Raw genomic sequence first — 23,267 nt, 5'->3', positions numbered from 1 at the left:
AGTCCCCTTCCACGCCCTAAGGGGACAGTCAGGCTCAAGTCACCGTGCCCCAAATTCCCCGCCAGCCTCCGCGGGAGAAAGAAAGAGGCACCTCCTTCCACCCCTTCCCGCAGCAGGATTTGAATAACCCGGTGTGAGCATCAGCCTCCCTCGTTAATGCGTTTGATAATTGACCAAGGGCTCATTCCTGTGGGAGGGCGGCGTGCCCAAGCACAGCGCCCGCCGAGGAGGGGCCGCGCTCGGCTGCTCCTTCGCACCCTGCCGCCATGCCTGCCCGCTGCCGCCGCCTCCTCCTCCTCCTCCTGGGGCTGCTCCTGGAGCTGGAGCCTGCCTGCTGCCAGCAAGGTGAGCGCAGGCACTGCCTGACCTCCTGGGGAAACTGAGGCAAGGGGGAGGCAGGAAGGTGCGCTGAGCCCCCGGCAGGCAGGAGCTGCTCCATGGGGTGGCTTTGGGGACAAGGGACAGCTGCGAAAGAGCCTCTTGGGGAGAGAAAAAACATCCCAGCTCCCACCCAAGCTTCATCTCTGGCTTCAGCAGGCGATGAGGACGGGTGAGTTGGGAGGTCTTGCTCGAGCTGGGACTCGGAGACTTTCTACCTGTTTTGCTGAAGGCTGAAGCTGCCGTCCGAGGTTTATTTCTCCTGCTTACACAGAGATAGAGCAGCTGTGATTTACCTCCGGCAGCACTGTGCACCGAGATGAGTAATCTGTTTTCTTAAGGCTTTTTTTTTTTCTTTCCTTCTTTCTTCTTCCTCTCATCCCTGGGCAAGTGCCGCGCCCGGGTCGCTCCCCAAGATCACAGGTTTTCCTGTTAATCTGTAATTTTGATCACTGCCGAGGTGAAGGAGCAAGTATTTTCCTCTGCAAATTGCCCTTCTGTTCCCTTGCCAAAGACTTAATAGAGAAACTTCCTATGGCTAGGACATTATTTTTAGGAAATTCGTGGAAGGACCTGTCTAACGCTAGAAATAATGAGGAGTAATTAAAACTCATCTGATGCTGCCAAAGTCCTGGAAAATTCCCTCCCCCTTTCTCCTTCTGATGCCCCAGCCCTGACCGCTCTTCCTGTATTTGTTTACCAACTTGCTGAGGATTTAACAGTCTGGGGTCTCCACCATCAGCAGGATTGAAAGATTTGTTTTTGCCTGGAAAGAGAGAGAAAAAAAAAAAGCCTTTAATGAGGAGTCAGAGCCTGGTACAGCTTCCTCGGGGAGGGGAAAAGACAGGGGCCAGGAGATGCTTTCCAAGCACTCAGGGAAGATGTATCAAAAAGCAGATCTGTGTCTTCAAACCAGCTGTTGAGTACGGAAACAGAGTTACAGCACGTGCAAGGGCTCATATTGTCACCAGCACTTCCCTTGGGCTCATTTGTAGCTGCAGATGCACAGACACACATCTGGTGGGGGTGCAGACCTGACATTGCTTAGTTTGGCTTAGAAGATCTTGTTTGGGAGGGGAAAACCCATCACTGCGCGGGGCAAAACAGAGAGGAGGTGGCAGAGCCTCAGGGACGGACTGCCCTGGGAGGGACATCCCTGGTAAAGCATTTTTCCAGGAACACAGTCCCGTTTCCACAGGTGAGACTCATCCTTTTGGCCATCACTCCTGGCAGGGCAGCAAGCTGTGCTCCCGTGAGGCTCCAGACAGGCCATGCCCTCCAGGGCTGCCATCCCCATACTCACTCCCCGAGAAGATGTTACCAAGCTCTTGCCTCTACCTGGTTCCCGTTCCTCCTCTCTTATACCCATGCAAGTTCTCCGTGCCCATAGGGGTATTTCAGCCCGATGCGGAGGCATTTGCTGTTCCCCCTGCCATCCTCATCTCCCCTTGCAGCCAGGCTCTATGTGGTCTCTCAAAGCCAGAACCACTTGATTTTGGTTTGGTATTTTTCCTTTTGGCTTTGGATGCTCTGAAATCTGGTGGAAGCAGCTGTCCGAGTGAGGTTTCCCTTGCAAAAACATTCAGTACCTCCTGAGCACGGCTGCTTGGAGGAGGTTTCCTACCACTTATCTTCTCGCCTCCTCTGCTTGAAGATCAAGAGTTGCAAATTTGGTGATGTCAGTCATCGTTGACTTCATTCCCTGGTTGACCTTGAACTCCCTTAACCCCAGCAGGAACCTCACAGAGGGCTGGATCTGACCATCCCCTCCGAGACTTAGGGTGGAAACCCCAGCCTTGGCAGGAAAAATAAACCACAACTAATAAATAATTGTGGCTGAGATAACAGCCAAGAGCAGAGCGAGGGAGGAAGCAAAGCAGGCCAAAGCTCAGCCTGGAGGCAATAGGTGTGTTCGGGGCTGCACCCATGGAGGGTGGTGGGCAGCAGGGGCAGGAGCATCCCTGCCCATCACGGAGGGCAGGAGGGGACCAAGTCCTGCTCTTCCCCACTGCCACCACCCCCCCGGTACCCCCACCAGCAGCCTGCCCATGGGATGGGATTTCAGCTGAAACACGCTGATATAAGAGGGAATTTCCGTCCCAATTCTTCCTGCTTGAGTTTTGGCCCCGGGACCTTGCAGTAAACATGGTGAGTGTCTCTGCGGGGAGGTGGGGGCGCTGAAGGCCGTTGTTCGGGGCTGCTCTCCCAGCCACTTGCCCGCGGGTGCCACCGCTTTCCAGACTGGCAGAAGCAGTGAGTCAACCAGCCAGGCTGATTCCACTTCCAAGAGGAAAAAAAGAGCCTTGTGTTTTGTTTTTTTTTTTTAAAAAATAAAAGCTTCTTGCAGTAAGGACTCAAGGAGCTGGGGGTCTTACCAAAGGAGAGTCCCCCTCCCCAAAACCAGAGGCAGGAGGTGAGGGCTGTCAGCAGCAGAGATGGCGTGGAACTGGATGTGGATGAGGAGTCTGCACGTGCAGAGCAGTGCACAGCCCACCTTTATTGCTGCTAGTAAAGATTATTTGCTGTTTATAGCAGTGATTTGCCTCCCATGAGACAGATGAAGTGTTCAGCTGGTGTAAAGCTCCCAAGTCAGGTTGAAGTACCAATGTACTTGTGCCAGGGCAGCTCCGCTTTGCGGGTGCTGGTGGCAGGGACTGGATCCAAGTGGTTCAAGACTGGTGCTGGGGATGGTGGGGAGCATCCTCTACCTGCCCCATCTGCCCATGCAGAGGGACCTCATCCATGTGTGTTTCAATCACCAGAAAGAGGAAAAGACGTGCCTGAATAAAGTAGTAATTAAATCCCGAAGGGAAGTGTCTGCATGGACAAGGTCTCCTTTCAGTGCTGAGGCGAATGCTGATACTCGGGACAACACTTAAGGATGGGTTTGAACACATCCGAGTGCTCCATCGCCCAAAAGCTGGTGGGAGGCAAGGAGTAGCCGTCCCAGCAGGGACTGGCACAAGATTCCCTCTTCTCATCGCCCTGCTCTTGAGTTCCTCCCACGTACAGGAATATGTCTCGTAGCCTTCCCGCCTGTGGCCGCATCACTGCTCGACTCTGGCTAGAGGAAAATGAATCTATGAAGCCATCCCACCCCAGGGGAGCTGGGGATGCCATGGTCGGCTCCCGGCCACCCGCCTGGCCCCCCGCAGCAGCCTGGACCCCCGCCAGCCCTGCCTGGCCTTTGCACTGGAGGCTGTTGCTCTGAACACTTCAACCTTCAATTTCCTGTCATAAATCAGTTTGCTGCTCTGGAAACTTGTTGAACAGTAGATTTTACTGAAATCCACACCTGCAGGCGTTTGCTGTGAGAGTGACAACTGAATTTTACACTATCGCTGTTGCGGGGTTCTTAATTTACTGAACAGTATTTGGGAAATAACCAGGGAATGACTTCTGGAGCATCTGGGGATAGAGAACAGTTTGCTGAAACCCCTCTGCCTTCTTTCCCCTGCCACTTTGGGTAAATATCCTCCCTCCCTCCATGCTTGTGCCATGTCCCTCAGCCCTGTGTTCCCCATCCCAGAGTTATCTGCACCCCACTGCATATGTATATGTACATATATATGGGGCCCCAAAGCTGCAAGGCACCACGCTCCACATGCAGACACCAGTGGAACTGCCAGTATTTGCACTTTATTTCATTGCAACCACCCACATAAGCCTGGATGGGTTAATAGCAACATGCTCTGCTTGGCTTTGTAGGACCGAGCTCTGGGCTGGACTTTGCTGAAGCTGGACAGGAGAAGCTTGTCCAACTGGATAGAGCTTGAGGTTTTATTTCTAACGTTTGCCCCTTTTTCTTTCTGCAGCCCGGGGCAGCCTCCAACCGTGGTCGCAGGGTGTCATCGCAGTGGTTGTGTTTCTAGTGCTGGTGGCCATTGCTTTCGTGGTCAATAAGTTCTGGTGTAAGAAGAAAGTGTAAGTGTGGGAGCCCTGCGGGTTGGTTTGGGTTGGGCTTAGCTGCCTCTGCATGGGTCGCCTCCAGCTGCCTCTGTCCCCGTGCCAGGGCTGGGAACACCGTGTTCACTGCCAGGCAGGGAGAGCAAAGACTCCCTGTCCTGGTCTCCTTGTCCTCTTCTCGCTGTCCTGGTCTCCACTCCCTGTTACTTATTGCCAGGTGCGAGCATACACCATCTGTCCCCACTGCTCCCTGCACAGGGGCACCTCCAAACAGAGCACTCAGATGCTACTGCAAGAAAGACGGGAGAGCTGCAGCATCGTGGCTGGCTTGCATGGGCACGTGTCTCGGGGGGCTGGCCTGAGCCTGGTTTCCTATGGATTTGGGGGTGCAGTTCCCAGGTGCCTTATATCTGTGGGGAAACAAGCCCAAAACAGCTTCATTTGCAAAGCAGACTGGGCTAAGTCAGCAGAAGACACTGAGGGGAGCCAGGAGAAGAGGGACGTAGCTGAGCTGTGGCAGTGCTCTCCTCCTGGACTCCATGGTGCAGGGAAACGAGGTGGTCTTATTAATCAGAAAAAGCCTGTGTGGGATTGCTTACCTCCTGCCCTCTGCTGGCCAAGCGAAGCCACTGGCTGCTTCTCCTGCTCAGCTGACCCAGGCTAACTGGCTGACTTGCAGTAGCTTGATCTTGAATCTGAGCCCAAAGTCAACAGGGGGTGAAGATCAAAAGAGCCCTGTAGCCTGGTTCCCGGTTCCTCTGCACCGGCACGGGCGCTTTGGGCTTTGTGCCCAAGGGTGCTGGAGTCTTCTTGTATCTGTGCATCCCTGCAGCCTCTGCAGGCTGAGGAGGTGGGGACTTGGGGTGTGCCCCAATGCTCAGCAGGTCATGGGCCCTTTGGGATGCATTCAGGGCCAATGCATAGTGCAATATGTATAAATATACTTACATGGTCTGATTTGCAACCGCAGTCTTTGTTTCCTGAAGAGAAACCTTTGTCCTCAAACTGGAGGATCTCCCAGCCCACGGAGCGGGAGGCAGGGATGGTGTTTCTCACCTCTGCCCATGCCCGGCTGCCTCTTCCAAGCCCAGAGGCAGAGGATGCTGAGGAGGGCTTGAGTGGGGATGGCGGCATGTTTTAATTAATCTGGCCTCTCTTCAGAAGAGCGGGCAGCGAGGCTCGGCAGCCTGGCGCGCAGCCAGCTCCGCGCTGTCACTGTGACAGCAGCTATCAGCTCAAGCCGCTGCTCATTATTCCAGTCTGTTCCTCCGAAAAGCCCCCCAAATCGCCCTTGGGTGAGCACTGGAGGAGGCAGAGGTGCGCACTCAGGGTGGACCTGCACCCACCCACCATGGCTAAACTCTCCCTGGGCCATTCAGTTGGTGGGCTTGCTCCAGAGCCGAGCTTTAGGCTCTGGCTGAGGTCGAACCCTGGTCCCTGCCCTGCAGCTCCTTCTGCGAGCCATCCGGACTTGCATCCGAGAGGAAGCTGCTCGGGTTTGCACGCACGGACGTGCACCACGTGCACCCCTCCTGCGCCAGGGCTGCAGCACTGGCAGAGCCTCGGCGTTTCTCTCCGTGTCAGCAGGGGACTATTTTGCAACACATTACATAGAAGATGACTGGAAAAACCAGTTAGTGGGAGAAAACAATCCCAGGTATTGACAAATGAGTCTTGCTGACTGCCTGCCTGGCACTGGGAGTACCCGTTCCAGAGCCGGGGGTTGGCACTCGGCCTCTGGGCACAGCCCCTCAAATCTGCTGCCAGGGTGTCCCTTCTCGCCCACGTCCTGCTGGGCAGGGAGCTGAGCTGGTTGTCTGAGGCCAGGATCACACATCCAGGTCCATTATGATCTCTGTGGTGTTGGAGCAGTCCCTTCCTCTGCCCTGTCACCGTCATGAGCTGCTCCCTGGCACGGTCCCTCTGTTGCTGTCTCTCAACTCCTCTCTTTTCCCCCTCCAGAGAAAACGTTGAGACGGTGGTGAGTGTTGAGGACAAGCCAGAGGCTGTCACGTCCAACGGCCACGAAGGGAGATACATAACAACTGCATCCGACTTCAGGTGAAGGGCTTGCTCAGACCTCCTACCCACAGCTCCCAGGCTCTGCTCCATCCCCCTGGGGACAGCTCAGATGTGCAGAGCTGTGGTCTCTGCCACTCAGGGTCTCACATGTCCCATGCACCTGGTTTTGGGGCTTTTATCCTCTCCAGGGGCTAAGGGCAAGGCAGTGAGGGAGTACCCCCTCCTCCCTGGTCTCTTCTCATCTCTGCAGATGATCTTCATGGTCCATCCACCACGTTGCAACCTGCTACACCACATTTTTCTTATGATACATCACACCTTTCAAACAGTGAAAACGACCAAAGTTGGCTAGAGGTCACCACGCAGATGTTCACTGTCAAAATAGTCCTTGCTAGAAATTAGAGCAATTCCCACCCTGCGCTTGGCTCTCCTCCTGGCAGGAGGACACCTCCCACCCTCCGCACCTTGCCCCTTGCTCAGCTCATGGCCAGCACTAGCAAGGTCAGGTCCCCAGCAGTGGCTTTGGGAAGGCTGGTCTTGCTGGGGGCGAGCTCATCACTGTGCTTCTCCCCACTGATGCAGGTCCAAAGAGAACCACCACGCCTACGAGAACGCCCTGGAGCCCGAGGAGAGGGTGATCACCACCGCCATGTAGCAGGCACCCTGGCCGGCTGTCCTCCTTCCTCCTCTCACTTTGCTTCCCACTGTTGTGATGGGCGTTTTCGCAGGGACCCTCTGCACCGGCATCCCATGTGCGTGGAGGCTTCTCGACCTCTCCACGCCATCACCATCTCCTGGTCTTTTCCCTTCCCACCTGTGAGACATGCTCTTCTGCCTTGGGGGCAGGTGTCCACAGGGGCTTCAATCCCCAGGAGAGGTCTGGAGGTGCCACCTCTCCTGCCTGGCAGTCACGCCACCTGGTTGGCAAGGCTGACGTCCCCGGTCCCAGGGGGGTGCTGACCTGCTCCAGGCATGGAGGGGTCCTTGCTGGGTGCCTGGGACCTCCCCACACCCCCAGCTGCCATCCAGGGAGCTGCTGATGGAAAATACGCTCTCTTCTCCCTGTTACACCCTCCTTTTTATGACCTACACCATGCATTTTAGCGTCAGAACAAACCTTCTCCCCTGTATATATCTTCCCCGTGAGCAATAAAGAGAATTGTTGCCCATACCACAGCAAAGAGGGTCATTTTGCTAATCACCCAAAGGACTTTCTGGCATCTGGCAGTGCTTAGGGCAGTTCGGGAAAGGAAGGACACTGGGGAAGGCAGCTTGGGGGTGGGAAGGGTGCTTAGACAGCAGTCAGCATCCCCATCTACCCCGTGATCCCTCCTGGGTAGGATCCATCTCTTATTTCCTCACTTGGATGAAGCCAAGAGAACTTTTGTGGGTGTCTGTGTGTCAAGAGGGGAGAGAAAAAGGATGAGGACTTTTTTTTTTTTTACTCGGTGTTTGGATCACCCCAGAGCCACGAAGGACCATATGGGGACATGAATGTCATTCCTCTCCATTTACCAGATGGTAAAACTGAGGCATGGCACCAACCCAGCACTTCCCAGCTCTACTTGACAGGTGAAAGGCAGTGGTCCCTGAATCCCACCGGGGTGGTGCTGGCTCTCCCTGGGGCAGCTGGCCATGGTGCAACCTGCTCCTGCCGCGCTGTTCATTAGCCAGGGTCTGTTTCTTGCTGTGGTGAGGACAGCACTGGGGACACCGTGGGAGCAACAAACACTTCCAAGCCGCAGCATTTGCAGGTTGAAACAAGAGACCTGTAATGCTTTGGCTTTCCCTGGGACATCAGCTGCCCAAGCGGCGTGCAGGGTCCTCCCCTTGACAGCGAGGAAAGGGTTAAGGGGCTCTGCAATCAAGGGCAGCCAAGGGGCTGCAGGTGGAGCAGGACTGGGAGGGATGGGATGGGATGGGTTGGGATGCAGGGACTTATAAGAGGGATATTTTTAGCAGCCTCTGGGTTTGGGGAAGGCAGGGTGGTGTTGGGGCTCTGCTGTGCTTGGGGCTGTGCAAATGCAAGGAGAGGAGGTGGCAGGAGGACACTGGGTGCCTGAGCCACCTACTGCTCTCGCTTTCTGCTGAGCATTGAGGCAAGGGGAAACATTAGACCTGCTGTGAAACAGCAGCTGCGGTAGGTTTGGGTCTGGGGGGAGCCCTGGTGTCTGCTCAGGAGGTGCTTTGAAGGCCCGTTTGCAGGCAGCGATGCCAGAAGCAGGCAGCTTTGGGGTTGGGGCTGGAGGTACTGCTTTGCCTCGCACTAGCAGAGCTCCTGCTCTGTGTGTTTCAACCCTGAATGGGCTTTCCTGCTACAAGGGCTGTTCCCTGCTCCTCTGTGTTTGCTGGTGACCTTAAAAGCCCTGAGCCTGGAGGAGGTGCTTACAAAATGCCCGGTTACCCTAAATCACTGAAACCTGCTGGGTATTCCCCGAAGAGAAGCTGTGACAGTCCTGATGGAGAGCTCAGCCCAAAACTGGCCACTTCCCACTGCCAGGAGCCCTCTGGGGTGGAGCCAGGGGCTGGAGCTGGATCCTGGTGCCACCACCCACCATGATGTGCTGTCTCACTTCCCGCAGGCAAAGCTGCTGGTGTCCCCAGCTGGTGGTGACCCAAAGATTTGGGCATGGGAGTAGAACAGGAGTCTTCCAGTGACAGACCCACCCTGGAAGGCATCTCCCCAAAGAGCCTCACATAGGCAAGTGTTTTGAAAATGCCCTCAAGACTCAGCATTGAGAAATCACTGCTCCAGCTGAGAAATTGCATGGGGGTAGAAGAAAACAGGCAGAAGGGTTGGAGGGGTCAAGCCCTTGGGTGCGGAGGCACGACGGCTGCGGTCCCCAGCATTGTGCCAGAGCTGTTCCCTTCTACCACCTTCCCTTGGGCAGCTGGAGGCTGAGCCAGCCCCAGGCTGGGTCCAGGACCTCCCCACTCGTGCCCCTGATGGATGCTGCTCCCCTGACTTTTGTCTCACAGGTGCCAAACATCACGCGGGTTTGAAAAAACAAGCTCCCTGGCGCTGAGCAGTAGTGCTGCGCTCAGCAGGGTTTAGGGGGGATTAGTCATTCGTGTTCCTGCGGCGTCAGCACTCGGGCTGGGGGCCGGGGGTGTGGCGAGAGGAGGGGAACCCATTAATTTTTACCTCTCGGTTGCAAAAGGAGTTTGAAACGGCGTCCTTATAATGAGCAGTAGCAGAAGTTTATTCCCTGCCCTGAGCACACCCTGAGTATGTGACGAACGCCTGAGCTGTTCCCCCGGCAGTGCCTGGGTGTGGGTTTGGAGTGGAGGTGTGCTGGGGGCTCGGTGGGTCTCAGTGTCTCTTTCCCTGCAGATGCCTCCCATGGTTGTAGGTCCAAGCAAGAAGGATGAGGCTTTATTGCTGCACGTTTTGGGCTAGCCCAGGAACCTCGGTGCTTGGTTTTATCCCAGCCAGTGTCCCTTCAGAGTTCACTCTTCTGGGGAAAACATCTTTTGCAAGAGCCCATGTATTACCTCCCTGATGGGATTCCACCTCTGCACAGTTTGTGGTGCCGTCCTGCCTCAGTTTCCCTTGTCCATCAAGCACAACCTGAGGTTGTCTGTGCGAAGAGGGCTGCCTTCCCACGAGCTGTGCAGCCGACTCACACATGCTTCTTGGTGTGATCCTAGAAAGAACAAAAGGGAGCGAGCATAAATAAAATTTATTGTTGGAAAATCTTAATTAGATTTTAAGCCCCAAAGGGAGAAAAAGTGAGGTATTATCTGACACGGCTAATGAGTGTTAAGGGTCCATTGTTATATTTCTTGTTTACCTTTCTGTGCTGGCTGATACGGCCCGGATCCTCGCCTGTACCGCCATAATTAGGATATCTCATCTCTCACTGATAGGGTCAGGGATGCTCTGTGAAGCACAATGCTGTCTCAGCCCTCCCTGGCAGGATGAGCGTGACTGGGAAGGCAACCTCTGGCATCCTGGTGCTCGCTCCTGCCATGTTGACTCTGTGAGATGGGGGATGCCCCCCAGCACCAGGGCTGTACCTGATAGCACCTCCAACAGCCTTGGTGACCTCTCTGAAGGGCTCTGAGCCAACTTCCCTGGGGGACAAATCCTCCCCAGCACCTCTCTCCACACAGCACAGAGGGGGTGACTAGGTCCTCCACAAGTCACCTCACACCCACCGATGAAGGGGAAGGAGACTCGTGAGTACCCCATCCTACCCCTCACTCTGTGATGCCAGTATCTCTGAAGCTTGGGCTTCAAGAAGACATTCAGGGTTGGGACCTGCTGTGTACTGGATAGTTTCTTTTTGGGGAGAAGATATTCAGAGTGTTCTTTTTGTGTTACAAGATGTATCACAGCTTTCCTTTGTGGCCTAGGAGGGTGCAACTCACCCCTTGGACACCCAGATAACAGGGTTGAAAGCCTCCTTCATCCTGAGGCTTCCCTGATCTCCCTGAGGTTAGTGAAGCACTTTAGACACAGAGGTTTAAGATGTTTCTGCTCCAGCTGTGACCACAACCCTGGAGCAGCTTAGACAGATGGACATCTATCTCATCCCTTGAAGTCCATGCACAGCCCGAAGGGCATAGCTGCATTAAACCACCAACAAAGGCGGGTTAGCAGTACCTGGCCCTGAGGCTATATGAACTGTTCTGAGGTGGTTTAATCAAAGACTCACCATATGCAGGTAAACGGCTGCTGGAGGGACAGCCAGCTCCAGCCCTGGCCCCAAGCACTGTGGCCTGGGGTTTAAGCCCTGGCATCGGGCACCTTGACACCCAAGGAATACAATTTGGACCTCCAGAAGCAAAAAGAGAGCCTGTCCCACCATCGTGGTCCTTCAGGCCGGGGAAGGAGCCCAGCCACCCAGGTGGGAGCCGGCAGCGCTGCGTGTAGGGGTGGCTGTGTGTGGGCAAGGGGGCTGCAAAGTTTTTGGTCTCGATTCAAGCCGCTGAAAGCCAGAAGTAAAATACCATCCATTGTTGGTTTATACACCCGTAGTAGCCAAACAAACATCCCCGGAGCCTGTCCTTATCACTTTATTACACCTGCTAGAGTGAATAGATTAAAGAGGATGGGGGAGGGGGGAGAAAGCAGAAGAATCCAGCAGAAAAACTGGGGTTTGGGATTGTTAATTATTCTCTGGGGTCTCTAATCTTTAACTGGCAAACAGCATCACTAACTGTCTTAAAGCCCCTCCTGGAACATCCTGATAATAAGCCATCTGCATGAAGGCACCCCGTTATCTGCCCTCCTCCAGCCGCCTGTGACATGGCTGGAGTGGGAGATAATGAATGTTGGCGTGTAATAACGACACGTCATTCATGATTATCGGCCTGATACCCAACCTTTTAGCTCTATTGTTTGTGCTTCAAAAAAGAAGAAAAAAATTAAAAAGGAGGAGGGAAAGAAGAAAAAGGGGAATTTTTGGTGCTACAGGCTGTCCCGGGGTCCCCGAAGTGTCTCCCTGCCAAAGGGGCTGGCTCTCGTAGCATCTCCCAGAGGGTTTTGGTGGTACCCTGGAAGGACTCGCCCATGGATTGGTGGCTGCTGTAGCCATGGTGATGGAGGGAGAGAGCCGAGAGAGCGCAGAAATGTCACCGCCTGGCAGGGAGACATTTGGGGCAAATGCTTGGGCGATTAGATCTGTGTCACTGGGTGCTGCCTGGCTCCTTGTGCTGCTTTTTGCTGCTCTCAAAGCCGTTTAGCGGTGGCTTGGCAGAGGAGGTTATCTTGAACATGCTGCTGTCCAGAAACTGCCAGCTTTTGAAGGTGGGGAGGATGTTTGGGTTGCCTGGCTTGACCTGGATAAGATGAAAAGGGGAAGAATTTTCTCCTGGTTGCCACTGCATTACAGGTCCACAATACATTGGTGCTGTGAGATCTTCCCCCAAAAGCTTTGGTCCTTTAAAATGCAAACCTGGGTTAAGCGCGATTCTTAATGGGGAGAGACTTCAAAATGTTTGACTCACATTACTTCAATTATTGTCAGAACTGCCTGGAATAATGATCCTTTTTTTTTTTTTTTGCATAAAAAATAGCAGTGTTTCTCCTCTCTTTCCAGAGCAGATTTCCCAGAGCGGTTTCTCCAGGGAAGGTCTCCGCTCAAAGCAGTAGAAGTTTGGCCATTCATAACAGTCAGGAGGACTCCTGGAAACCAAACGAGCAGCCTCGGTCATGGCAGTGAATAGGGTGATGGCCTCAAAACACAGGGCTGGGAGGCCAAGCATGTCACCGTACAGACACAGGGATGGGCAGCAGCTGGGGGTCCTCATCAGATCTAACTTCTCCTGCTCTGGCCTTATCCCCCCATGCCCACACCAGAAGATGCCATAGGGACATTTGAAGTGTCACAGAGTTTCCTTTGCAACCCACCACCAAGGAGACTGGGCCAGGTCTTTGTGGCCAAGCACTCCTCAAGCTCATTGCTTGGACCACAAGCTGGAGAGCGGATGAGTAGGCTTGCTTGTACCCGGATGGGTGGCTGAAACATCTGATAAATAAGGCCAGTAATGAAAAGCTGCGTCAAGCTGCTACCCACCAACTGCCTTGTGCTGGAGCTGGGAAGGAGAGCTGGAGTCGGACCTTTGAGACCAGCCTGAGTCCACTGGCGGTGCAAGGGTGGTGGCATCAGCACCTACACAACCTGCACCCAGTTTCTTCCTGGGGTGAGAAGGGGAGGGAGTGGGGAGAAGAGGAACTCGGTCTCCAGCTGCCCTGCAAAATAAATACAAGCTGCACCTTGCTGGTTATTCACAGCATCCCTGTCCCATGAGGTACTGAGTCAGTCAAAATGAAGGTCTGGATCCAGCCCTAGAGTTCTGTTTCTCAAACTGAGGATGCAGCAGGCAGTGGAGATGGGGAGCAAGGAGCTGCTGGGGTTTATTCAGATGGGGAGATGCTCAGATTTGTCTGTCCTGGTCTGGCCACAAGCAGAGCTGAGCTGCCCAGACGGACACGGTTTAGCTGTGTTAGTGCCCGCAGTGATGCTGGGGATGCTGTTGCTGTGGGTGAAATCTGGACGAACAGCCTTGTCTCTCACCGTGGCATGGCATGTGTGCAGCCCTCTGTGCCTCAGTTTCCCCTGATGCTTGTTGAGTGCCTGGGCTCTCGCAGTGACAAGCTCTCCCTGTGCCGTGGGTAGTACCACCATCATGCTGGGGACCGTGACGGAGCAGTGCCTGCTCTTCTGCCCCACACAGCTGAGGGTGGGGATGGGGAGGGGGATGCCCCCAGGCATGGGGCCCATCAGCTGCCCTGCTGGGCCTGGCCATGCTCCCTGCCAAGCCCAGGGGGTTTTGCCAGGGACCAGGGAGGACTTTGGGTTTTTCTGGGTCTCCCACTGCCACCTAGTGATCCATTTCCCACCGCAGACCTGCAGCTCACACAGCAGGTCTCCCCTGGGAGCCCACCTATAGCCAGTGCTGGGGGGGGGAGGTCCTACAGTAGGTCCGTGTACTCCCAAACCGAGCCCAGTCCTTGGGCCTGCACCCCTTGGGCAGCTCACTCATGTACTGAGTGGTCAGTTCTCAACCTCTGCAGAAAAGGGTTTGAGACAGATTTGTGCTCCCTTTGGGACTTTTTTTCTTTGCAAGCTGATTTTGTTATTGCCGCCGCCATGGGGTGTGTGTGATTTGTGTTTTGTTTGGTTTGACCCCAGTGTGTTTCAGTTGTTTTCTTACCACATAAACTCCGAGAGGCAGAAGCGAGGGCTTGGTGACCCACGGCGTGGGAGGGGTGGAAACAGGCTCCTCAGGCTCAGCACAGGTGCAAACCCACTGAAACAGCGGTGTGGCTTGAGAAAACACACTGCACCCTTGGGCACAGCCTTGCCTGCGGGCTGCCAGGACTCATCCTGTACCACCTGGCCCCCCAAATGCAGAGGAAGCCAAAGCCACACTTGGGGAGCATCTCCATGAGGCTTTATTCTCATTTCAGATAGGAGGACAAGACTGATCACACGTCGCTCTGAGGACAGCGAGTACTTTCTTCAGGTCAGCTGGTATCATGTCCCTGCGCTGGCTCCTGAGCACCCTCAGCTTAAGGAAGTTCAACGCCAGGGCAGAAAAACCCTCTGGCTTTTGTCTCTGTAATGACAGGCACAACGCCAGCCCCAGAACGGATTAGGAGGAATAAATTGGAGTGTGGTGCGTGGGGATGCAGTGGGGCTGCAGGGAGGAGCTCTCCTGCCCCGGCACACCCGGGTTGGAGGCAGGGGAGGGGTGACATGCTTGGGCAGTGTCCAGGCTTTAGACACCCATGCAACCCACGCCGGCATTGCTCATTGCAGTGCCTGAGTGGGGAACTGGCAGTGGTGCAAATAAAGAGGCAGGCGACAGAAGTCCAACGAGGCAGCGTGCGAGGGCAGGTTGGAGGTGAGGAGATGAGCAGGACATGGAGGATGCTCACAGAGGTGAAGGCTGAGCCACAGCTACGCTGTGAAACCCCCTTGGCTGTGCTGTTCTCCAAGCAAGGATGGGACCTGGACCTACTGGGTTCAGTGTGTGTGCGAGGGGGCTCAGCGTGCCCCCCTGGTCAGCAGTGGCAGTGATAGCAGACGGTTTAGCAACGGTTTAGCAAGAGTAGGCCTCAGAGTAGGCTCTAAAAGGCCTACTCCGTGCTACCTTTACACAGAATCAACTTTTCTGTCAGTAATTTTCCTTTCAGCTGGAATAAGAGAGAATAACAGTGCGTTCTGAAGCAAACTGCATGTTTTGTAGGTAGGGTCTGCTTATGGGACTGATAACAGTGTTAGAGTCGTCAATGATTCTTGCTTGCGCTTAGTCTTAGAAAATCCAAAGTCTTTGTTAAATTCCTTGCTAATTATAAAGAATGGCCAAAGACAAAGAAGACTGTGAAAAACAACTTTGTGATGTCTAAATTAATTTGATTCACAAACTCTGGCGCCAGAGGAGAGATAAGTCCAGTGAGAATCAGAACAACATCTTCTCCTTGAGGCCACCTGCACTTGTCATCAAGAAGGCCTCGACCACGCTTGCGCAGAAGCGGGGTCATACAGCAGACAGCACAATTATGGGGGGACTGTGACCACTAGAGACCCCCAGAGACCACCCAAGACCCCTTCCCCAATTTAGTACGCATGCACAAAGACAATTACATAATGTATTAGCATATGCATAAGTTTCTTAGAATAGGTGGGCTTTTCTTGGAATTTTATGAATATTCATTTTTCTATAATGTATACAATGAGTATGCTTTTGTTCCTAGGTGTGCATGCTAGGAGGAGAGATCCCCCATGCACCCAGCTGCAATAAACCAATGTCGGCTTTCTAAACTATAATTTGATTTGGATAGTTTTCTTGGTTACTATTTTTCAGTAACAGCGGGGGTTAACATGGGAGACGTCTGAGGTGGCCAGGATGGATCTGTTTGGTGTCCCCCTCTTAAACCTCTGGGTGGAGGGTGGTCCTTTGGAAAGCTCTTTTCCCACCTATGGTACCCCACGGGATCAGTGAATCTTCTTCAATTGCAGGTGTATCCCATTGCTGGACCTGAGGATCACCTGCGATATCATCATGGGAGGCTTGGACGGGTCAGGGCACAGCTCGAAGCGGAGCAGCGTCAAGGCCAGAGCCACCTTGATCTCATTCATGGCAAACTGCTGCCCAATACAGTTCCTGGGGAGAGGATGACAAATGCTCTGATTGCTGCCTTCATTCCTGACTGTCCCCTAGCTGGGCTCAGCCCATCCATGAGCTGGGGGACATCCAGCTGCTGCAAGGATGATGCCACAGCTTATCTAGGAAGTCCCTGATGCCACACCAAAATGCACCCAGCTCTGTGGTGGGGTATTGCTGTTCTTTATTAATAAGCATTGAAACATATATGAGATTGAGAGAACTGGGGCTTACTTCATTAGAAAGTGCTGTGTGGATCCAGCTAAAAAGCCAGACACCTCAGAAAGGCTATTTTTGGCTCTGTGTGGACTCTCTCCTCTTGCAAGTTACTGAGAGCTCGGTATCCTGCATCTGTCTATTGATACAGCATGGAAACCACAGAGAATTGGACCCACATTGGCTTTGAGGTGCACTAGGTATTCACCCCTAAACAAGGCAGTCTTTGTTCCCAATGCAGGCAATAGAAAATGTAAACATCTCCACAAATCCACAGAAAAGTGTGTGAAACACTACAGTGACCACAGAGCTTGGGTTGTGGGAAGTGCTCTGGAGACGATGGAGCATGGTGAAGATCCTGTCATGGAAAGCCTGCTTGAGTTGGCCAAGCCAATTTGGCTCGTGGGCACTGAGGGAGGATTAGCTTCAGGACCTCCGCTCTGAGGTAGGTCTCCCATGCAAGGCAGACTACAGGGAAGGAGAGGGATGAAGGAACTCCCACCTGGATCCAGCAGAGAAAGGCAGGAAAGCATGGGAGTGCCTCTGTGCTGAGTTCTCCGGAGAAAATCTCAGGGGATCATACACCTGTGGGAGCAACAAAGGCCGTTTGGTCAGTGTTTGATCTGATATGAGCAGCACCAAGTTCTTCCCTGGTCCCCAAGGTACTGCTGGATGTGGCTTCTGCTGTTCCTGGGGGAGCTGCAGCTGACAGGCATCTCTCTACAAAGCTACTGGGTGCATGAGAAGAGGGTGCTGGTGGCTGTGCAGATCTTCCCTTTGGAGGTATCCAGATCACCCACTGCAGTGCCTAAGATGCCTTCAGATGTTTCATCATCCATGGAAGCAATGAACAAGTCAGACTCCCTCCAGTCCAGAGATGCCTGATGCTGACTCTCCAGGCAGCCACTGGAGAGAGGCAGCTGTGCACCCTCCTTCAAGTTTCCCAGCTATTTCTTTCATTGAACCCTTTAAGATATCAGCTTTGAATCACACGCTGCCTGGAGGGCTTGGGACTTCTCATACCACGCTGGGACCTAAGTCTATCCAGGGCAGCTGAAAGCAATCTGAGTATTTCTGTGTCACCATGCATGAAGACTATTCAACACCCTTTCCCAGCACTTTGTCATGTTCAAAGCCTTTGGGTTGTTTCGTAACTTCTTTGAACTTTGCATTTAGATATGGACTGTTGGAATAAGAGGGGAAAAAAAAACATGGCAGGGAGGCATAGGCTGCCTTGTTCAAGGGGACTGGATGTCCGGGCTCAGAGACTATCTATCCCTTCTTGTTATAAAGGTGAAATACCTCAGGGTCCTCCCACACATCACGATTCCTGTGAATAGCAAATATGTTCAGTCCAACCTGGCAGCCTGTAAAAGAAAAGTGAGAAAAAGCTCGTGACACCTCAGAGTGAAGACCCAGGAGAAGTATTTGTGGAATGCTCTCCCTCCCTGGGCTCTGCAGGGGTTGTTGTAGGAGATCTGGCAGGAACGATGCCCATCCTGTCCAGACAGGTCACCTCCTGAAAACCTCACATGGAAGAAACAAGGGCCTCAGAAGCTGAGACCAATTTTGGTACCAGGGGGTGAACTTTTACTTTTGGCTAGTATCAACACTCTGCAAGTCCCCTTTGAGCTCTGTGAACACCTCAGTGCCCTGGAGCATGTCCCTGGACACTCTCCAGCCACCCTTCCAGAAGAGCTGTGATGGTGACATGTGGTGGCCCTGTACAGCCCTTTGGAGAGAGAAGAGAAGCTGGAAGCCCCACTAGCCCCTCTGCACAGCAGGTCTAGCAAGGATGCCCCGCTTGTCACACAAAACAGCATGAAGGATGAACAAACTCAACAGACCTGCTGGCAAACTGCGTCCATCGGAAAATGTGACAGGTTTAGAGAGGTATCTGGACACGGAAGGAACTGGTGGGAATAGGCGCAAGCTCTCTTTGATGCACATTGTGGTGTAAGTCATCTTCCCAAGGTCTTCCCTGAAAGCAAAGTGTTTGAGTGGCAGCAATAAGGACACCAGCAATGGGGACTGGGTGGGTTGGACCACCGTGTCTCCTGTCTCCTGTTGGGGTTTCTCCTTCTCCTAGTCCTCCCTTTGCTGCCAGCATTGCTACGTGAAAAGCAGAACACCCCAGTGCATATGCACTATAAGGCGGATGAAGTTTCCTTCTTACGATGGTCAAAGAGTTCAAAGTAAAGGAATAAGAAGTCCTAGCTCACCACTCAATGGTATCTCGGTCTCCCAAGATCCCCTGGATCTCCTCCCTGCACCGTTGCTGGTACTCTGGATATAATGACAGGCAGTAGAAGAGCCAGGAGATCCCACTGGCCGTAGTGTCATGACCCGCAAACATGAACGTGTCCACCTCGGCACGCAGGTCCTCATCGGTTAGTCCAACTCCATTTGCATCCTAACAAAGAGAAGAGTATACACTTCTTAAGCGCACATTAATTGGACTTGCTCCTTTGGGTATAAAAATAACCCTGGACGACAATAAGAACGGCCTGATTTGATGTCTCTTGTATCTCCCTGCACGTTAGGAAGTAAGCCAGTAGAAAAGATATGCAACATATGTGAGAAGAGTCAGACCTGCTGGTTGCCATCTCTGCAGTCAAGAGAGCTATGGAGTTGGGCTTTGGTGGGATACCAGATCCCAGTCCTTCAGAAGGACACCCTGTTTGATCCCCTACCAAGGGTCCCTGTTACATTTTTCAGCAGTTTGGTTTGGACAGCTTTTGTTTCAGATCGAGACACAAAAGAAAGCAGAGGCTCCAGAATGACAGAGGGAGCACAGAGTGTATCTCCTTCCTGAACACCAAATGGCAGCTTCTGTCCAGAGTATCTGAAGATGTCTGTGAAGGTAAAACTACAGAAGGTAAGAAACAAAATCTCTTGAGAGGACTACAGGCAAGGTGGCCCCCTTGTAACCTTTCCAAGGATCTCATTCTTCTCTGGTTTCTGACAGCTCACTTATTTTAAACTATTAATGTGCTCAATGAAAATGAACAAGGAAGATGAAAGTCTGCCTGGGCTATTTATGTTCAATCTCTGCATCTCACACATTTGTATTTCCTTCCCTTTCAATCCACCTTTCCCCGAGCTAGGAAATCTGGAGTGGGGAAGCTGTTGCCAGCAACTGAAGCCAGCGGGGGTGAGTTCCCTGCTGATGCATCCCTGGTGGCACACAGGTATGTTCTTTGGCATTTGGTAAAATTATTTCAAACACTCACCTTGGTACAAAGAAGAATGTCCAGAAAATCCAGGTGCTTCTTCTTCTGGATCTTGTCAAGTTCCTTCTCACTGGAGAGCAACATCTTTCTTTCTTTTATTACCTTATCTGCACAGAAGAATGATCAGTTAGAAGTGTCCTGCCCCTCCAGAGACCTCATGTACTTGTCTGCTCGGTCAGCAGCTTAGACTGTGTTTAATGTGTAACCCTGTGGCCAGTGCATGCTGCAATCCTCCTCTGAGCTGCTCCAGATGCAAGTCGGGGAGAGGTTCAGCTGGGAGACAGGGCTGGGGAGAAAGGGGGAGAAATACCTGTGTGGGTGTGGGCCAGCTTGCAGACATCCTGAAACTCACGGCCTTTGCGAGTCAAGTCATAGAAGACATCCTTGTAAGAAAAAGTCTGGAATCTATTGCTCACGAGGTAGCTCAGGTCATAAACAGCTCTGATATAATAGTCTGAGTTGCTGTAAGGAGACCAAGGTTAAAGCTGGTGTTAGCAACACGAGTGGGAGAAAGAGATATACTCACTTTCCCAGGATTTGAAAGTTCAGGCGCTGACCTCTGAGTCTGACAGTTGGTGTTATAACTGAAGGCACATTTCATGATGCTGTCTAGTGTCATCAAGCTGACATCTTGAAAAAGCTCCACTGACTTCCTCTCTGTGTTCTTCTTTTCCCATTTATCCTAGTGGTGGAGACAGGTGTAAGGAGGGACAAACTACCATCTATGATCAGGTCATATTTTCCTGTCCCTCTTCCCAGGTTCACACTGCTAATTATTTTCTGCAAGCAGAGCCCCTACTTCACTATATATCCTGTGAATCTAATCAAACTCTTCTGTGCATTTCTTTTTCCAGGTTTACCATTACCGGGCTAGGAAAGGGTATTCTATCAGTGGTTGATTTTATTGGAAAGTAGATGAAAGAGAGAACAAGTGGAATGGCCAGAGGAAGGTGAGGGGAGAAATTTCAAAACTTCAGAACTACACAAAAAGTTCAATGAAACTCTAGGCATCATCTAAGCCCAGTCTCTTTCCCTCAGCCATTCCCAGATGTGATTAATTTCACTGGTGCACAGCTGAAAGGTAAAAGTAGCAGGAATGGTGACTCTTACCAACATCACTTTGACCGAGTCTGACATCAGGGCCACATAAGATTTCAGCACATCGTAATGAAAGGCTGGGGTGAGCAGCTTCCGATGCTGGAACCATTTGGTCCCTTCCAAAGTCAACAGCCCCTTCCCTGGAGACACAAACAGAAAAGGGGCAATCAGCTCCTCCAGAGTCTGATCATACCTCTGAGAGCCTCACTGCTGCTTTTGGCCAAGCACAGACTAATGTGTAGGGTCTGGGGGTGGGAGGAGTTGGCAGTGGAGCCTTTTCTCCAGCCTCTCTGAGGCTGTTCACAGCAGTGCTTTTTTTGGATGGAGAAGCATGCTCATGTGTTCTTCACTGCAACCGTCTGTGCATGCTTAATCTATCCTGAAACCAAAGCCTTGATGGCAGTGGCACAGGACTCGCTTTCTCAGATGGGTTGTTCTGCCCTAAATGAAATACTTGGGTGCCTTTTGCAGCACATGCTGACAGTTGTTAGCAGGACCCTGGAGGGATACCTCAAAGCTGTGTGCAAGCCATGAACCTCCCTGTCCTTGGTGTGTCTCACCCAGTTATCCGCGGTAGCATTCAGTCCCTGAACAAATGGAAGGTTGCTTTGTGAAGGCTTTGCGATCCAAGGCAAAGCCACCTGATGTGCTCCATGACTAGGTGGGCACCACCGGTACTAATGCTCACACTCAAACAACGCCTCTCATTTGCAAGCTCTGGTTTTAGAACGGAAGAAAGCAAAATAAAGGAAGACAAGAGAGAAGCCTCTGAAATGTGCAATATGGCTGAAAGGGATAATGGAAGAGAATGACCTACCGATCCAGGGAAGCAAGAATTTGTAGGGTATATCGGACTTGGGATCTGTAAAACAAAAGAGGTACCAGAAAAGTATGAATGATTAATGAATTCAACATAACAAAAAAGAAAACTCAGGATAAATTGACATTAAAGTTAATCCTCTAAATCACAATGTAGAGTTAGTCTCATTTCAATATGTAAAATACTCTAACACTAGAGGTAGAGTTTAAAAGTGGTCTTCTACAAATATGACCTTAGTGGACTTGAGAAAATCAGCAAAAGGCGTAATGAAAATTGTGTGTGGAAGAAATGGCCATGGCAAATCTCAAAGTTCAGAACAATAGATGGGAGTTACTGAAGACGCCCATGTGTGTACCACACACTGGCGTCATGCTCCACAGAAAGGAGCAGAGCAGAAGACTTGAGATGTCTTCTGAGAGCCATTGTCATGCCAGCTCACCCACATTGCTGGGTTTACTGGGAAACAGATATTGTGGTGGTAGATGTCGTAGAAGATAGTAAGACCGATGATAATGGAGACAGTGGACTGGGAGGAACAGGCGCGTGGTCACTGTTTTGCATGAGAATACAAACTGCTCCATGAAACCTGGGGCAGGCTGGGAACTTGCAAAGGGGAGCAAAGGAGGAATTGCAATATCTGTGAAGGAAGCTGGCAGAGGGGGTGACTCTACGCAAGTTTCCCATGATTTTCTTGGTAGGGAAGTGTCAAGGACGTGACTTCCCAAAACCAGACATAGAGACTTACCCGTTCGGCCAAATATGGTCTTGGCATATTCAGGATGGTGGATTACTAGAGAAGGCAGGACTGGTCCAAGCCATCTGGGAAAGGCATAGGGGTATTCTTCTCCCCATGACACAACCTGATTTAATATTTTATCAGCAGTTATCTGAAATGACAGTGAAGCAGGGACTGAATTCAGGCAGAAAAAGAGGGACATGCCGGGGAGAGCAGAGGCTAAACTTGCCCTCTCGGGGAAAGCACACGCAAGGTAACCTCTCCTGGGAAATGGGCAGAGAGTGGGCGGACTTGCCACAGAGAGGCTTTCCATGCTGCAGGTGGAGGAGATGCTGGGCATGGCAAAGGGACCATGCACAGGTGGCAAAGCTGCCTGAGCCGCCACATCCCTGCAGCACAAGGCAGCTCTGTGGAGAGTCCCTAGCTGGGGTCCAGCTGCAGTCGAGCTGTGTTAGGACAGCCTGGGCTCAGAGCGGCTTGGTGTCAGACTCAGAAGCTACAGCTGGCATGGGCAATGCCAGGATGCCTGGTGAACAAGCCAGGAGGACCAAGGCTGTACACCCCTGTTCTCTAAATTCATCAGTGCAAGGTGGGCATGCAACGTGAAAGCAAAAATATCTTCACTATAGAAGGATGACAAAGGCTGCAGTAAAACACCCTGCTTTTGTGGCCATGTCTTCTTAAGTGGCTGTAGGGGGAGAAACTCTTATTGGTAGAAGGTTTAATGCAGAAGAGAGACATTTTACGGTTGCTCACATTTAAATAACTTCATGAAAGTCCTGGAAATCACCTAACTCCATGTTTAAGCACATGACCAAGAGCATCATGGCTCTGTTTTTCACCAAGCAAATCATGCACATCTCATATCTAGGCACCCTTTCTGCCTGCCCTGCAGAAGTCTTGGCACTCCCTGTGCAGAGGTCCTCTCCTGTAGGAAGGGACATGAGCAGGGGACATGCACATCCCACCCAGTGCTTTGTCTCATCCTGACTGATATCTTGCACAGTTGTTGGGACAAACCCATCCTGACTGAGCCAAGCTCCCTCCTTACCAGGTGACTGTGGCCGTAAAGCCAGTGTTTCGGAGGACCAGGGAATGCCTCCAGAGCTTTGATGAGTTTCTTTCTCTCTTGGTAGAACTGGGCCACCTTCAGCAGCATGAAGATTATACCAAGCACCACAGACAGCTGCAGAACGACAGCAGAAGGTCTGGCTATGTTGTCCAGCAGAGACACCAT

General features: G+C 52.3%; 2 protein-coding genes across 2 annotated transcripts; one reads left to right on the top strand and one right to left on the bottom strand.

The window, feature by feature from the left end:
* Window positions 1-266: 266 nt before the first annotated feature.
* On the top strand, window positions 267-6,996 carry PDZK1IP1 (PDZK1 interacting protein 1). The gene is made up of 4 exons (XM_068407081.1): window positions 267-345; window positions 4,194-4,302; window positions 6,247-6,345; window positions 6,889-6,996. The coding sequence occupies exons 1-4, from the start codon at window positions 267-269 to the stop codon at window positions 6,959-6,961; spliced, it is 360 nt and encodes a 119-aa protein (XP_068263182.1). The 3' UTR covers window positions 6,962-6,996.
* Window positions 6,997-15,758: 8,762 nt separating this feature from the next.
* LOC137666247 (cytochrome P450 4B1-like) lies at window positions 15,759-23,267 on the bottom strand. The gene is made up of 12 exons (XM_068406065.1): window positions 23,082-23,267; window positions 22,040-22,181; window positions 21,292-21,336; window positions 20,487-20,614; window positions 19,934-20,058; window positions 19,687-19,838; window positions 19,377-19,483; window positions 18,366-18,556; window positions 17,991-18,124; window positions 17,446-17,510; window positions 16,646-16,728; window positions 15,759-15,927 (listed from the first exon to the last, which is right to left on the bottom strand). The coding sequence occupies exons 1-12, from the start codon at window positions 23,265-23,267 to the stop codon at window positions 15,759-15,761; spliced, it is 1,527 nt and encodes a 508-aa protein (XP_068262166.1).

Source organism: Nyctibius grandis, chromosome 8 (assembly GCF_013368605.1).
Source record: "Nyctibius grandis isolate bNycGra1 chromosome 8, bNycGra1.pri, whole genome shotgun sequence".
NCBI classification, from domain to species: Eukaryota; Metazoa; Chordata; class Aves; order Nyctibiiformes; family Nyctibiidae; genus Nyctibius; species Nyctibius grandis.
Note: the sequence above shows the minus strand (reverse complement) of the source record. Positions and strands in the feature narration are given on the sequence as shown.

What these genes read in the sequence shown, in the direction of transcription:
- PDZK1IP1 (XM_068407081.1), top strand. Translation starts at nt 267, where the DNA reads ATGCCTGCCCGCTGCCGCCGCCTCCTCCTCCTCCTCCTGGGGCTGCTC. An exon ending in GCCTGCCTGCTGCCAGCAAG is followed by an intron (nt 346 to 4,193) that starts GTGAGCGCAGGC and finishes TTCTTTCTGCAG; the next exon opens with CCCGGGGCAGCCTCCAACCG. An exon ending in TTCTGGTGTAAGAAGAAAGT is followed by an intron (nt 4,303 to 6,246) that starts GTAAGTGTGGGA and finishes TTCCCCCTCCAG; the next exon opens with AGAAAACGTTGAGACGGTGG.
- LOC137666247 (XM_068406065.1), bottom strand. Translation starts at nt 23,267, where the DNA reads ATGGTGTCTCTGCTGGACAACATAGCCAGACCTTCTGCTGTCGTTCTG. An exon ending in GACCATATTTGGCCGAACGG is followed by an intron (nt 21,337 to 22,039) that starts GTAAGTCTCTAT and finishes TTTGTTTTACAG; the next exon opens with ATCCCAAGTCCGATATACCC. An exon ending in ATGTGTGGGAGGACCCTGAG is followed by an intron (nt 16,729 to 17,445) that starts GTATTTCACCTT and finishes TTGCTCCCACAG; the next exon opens with GTGTATGATCCCCTGAGATT.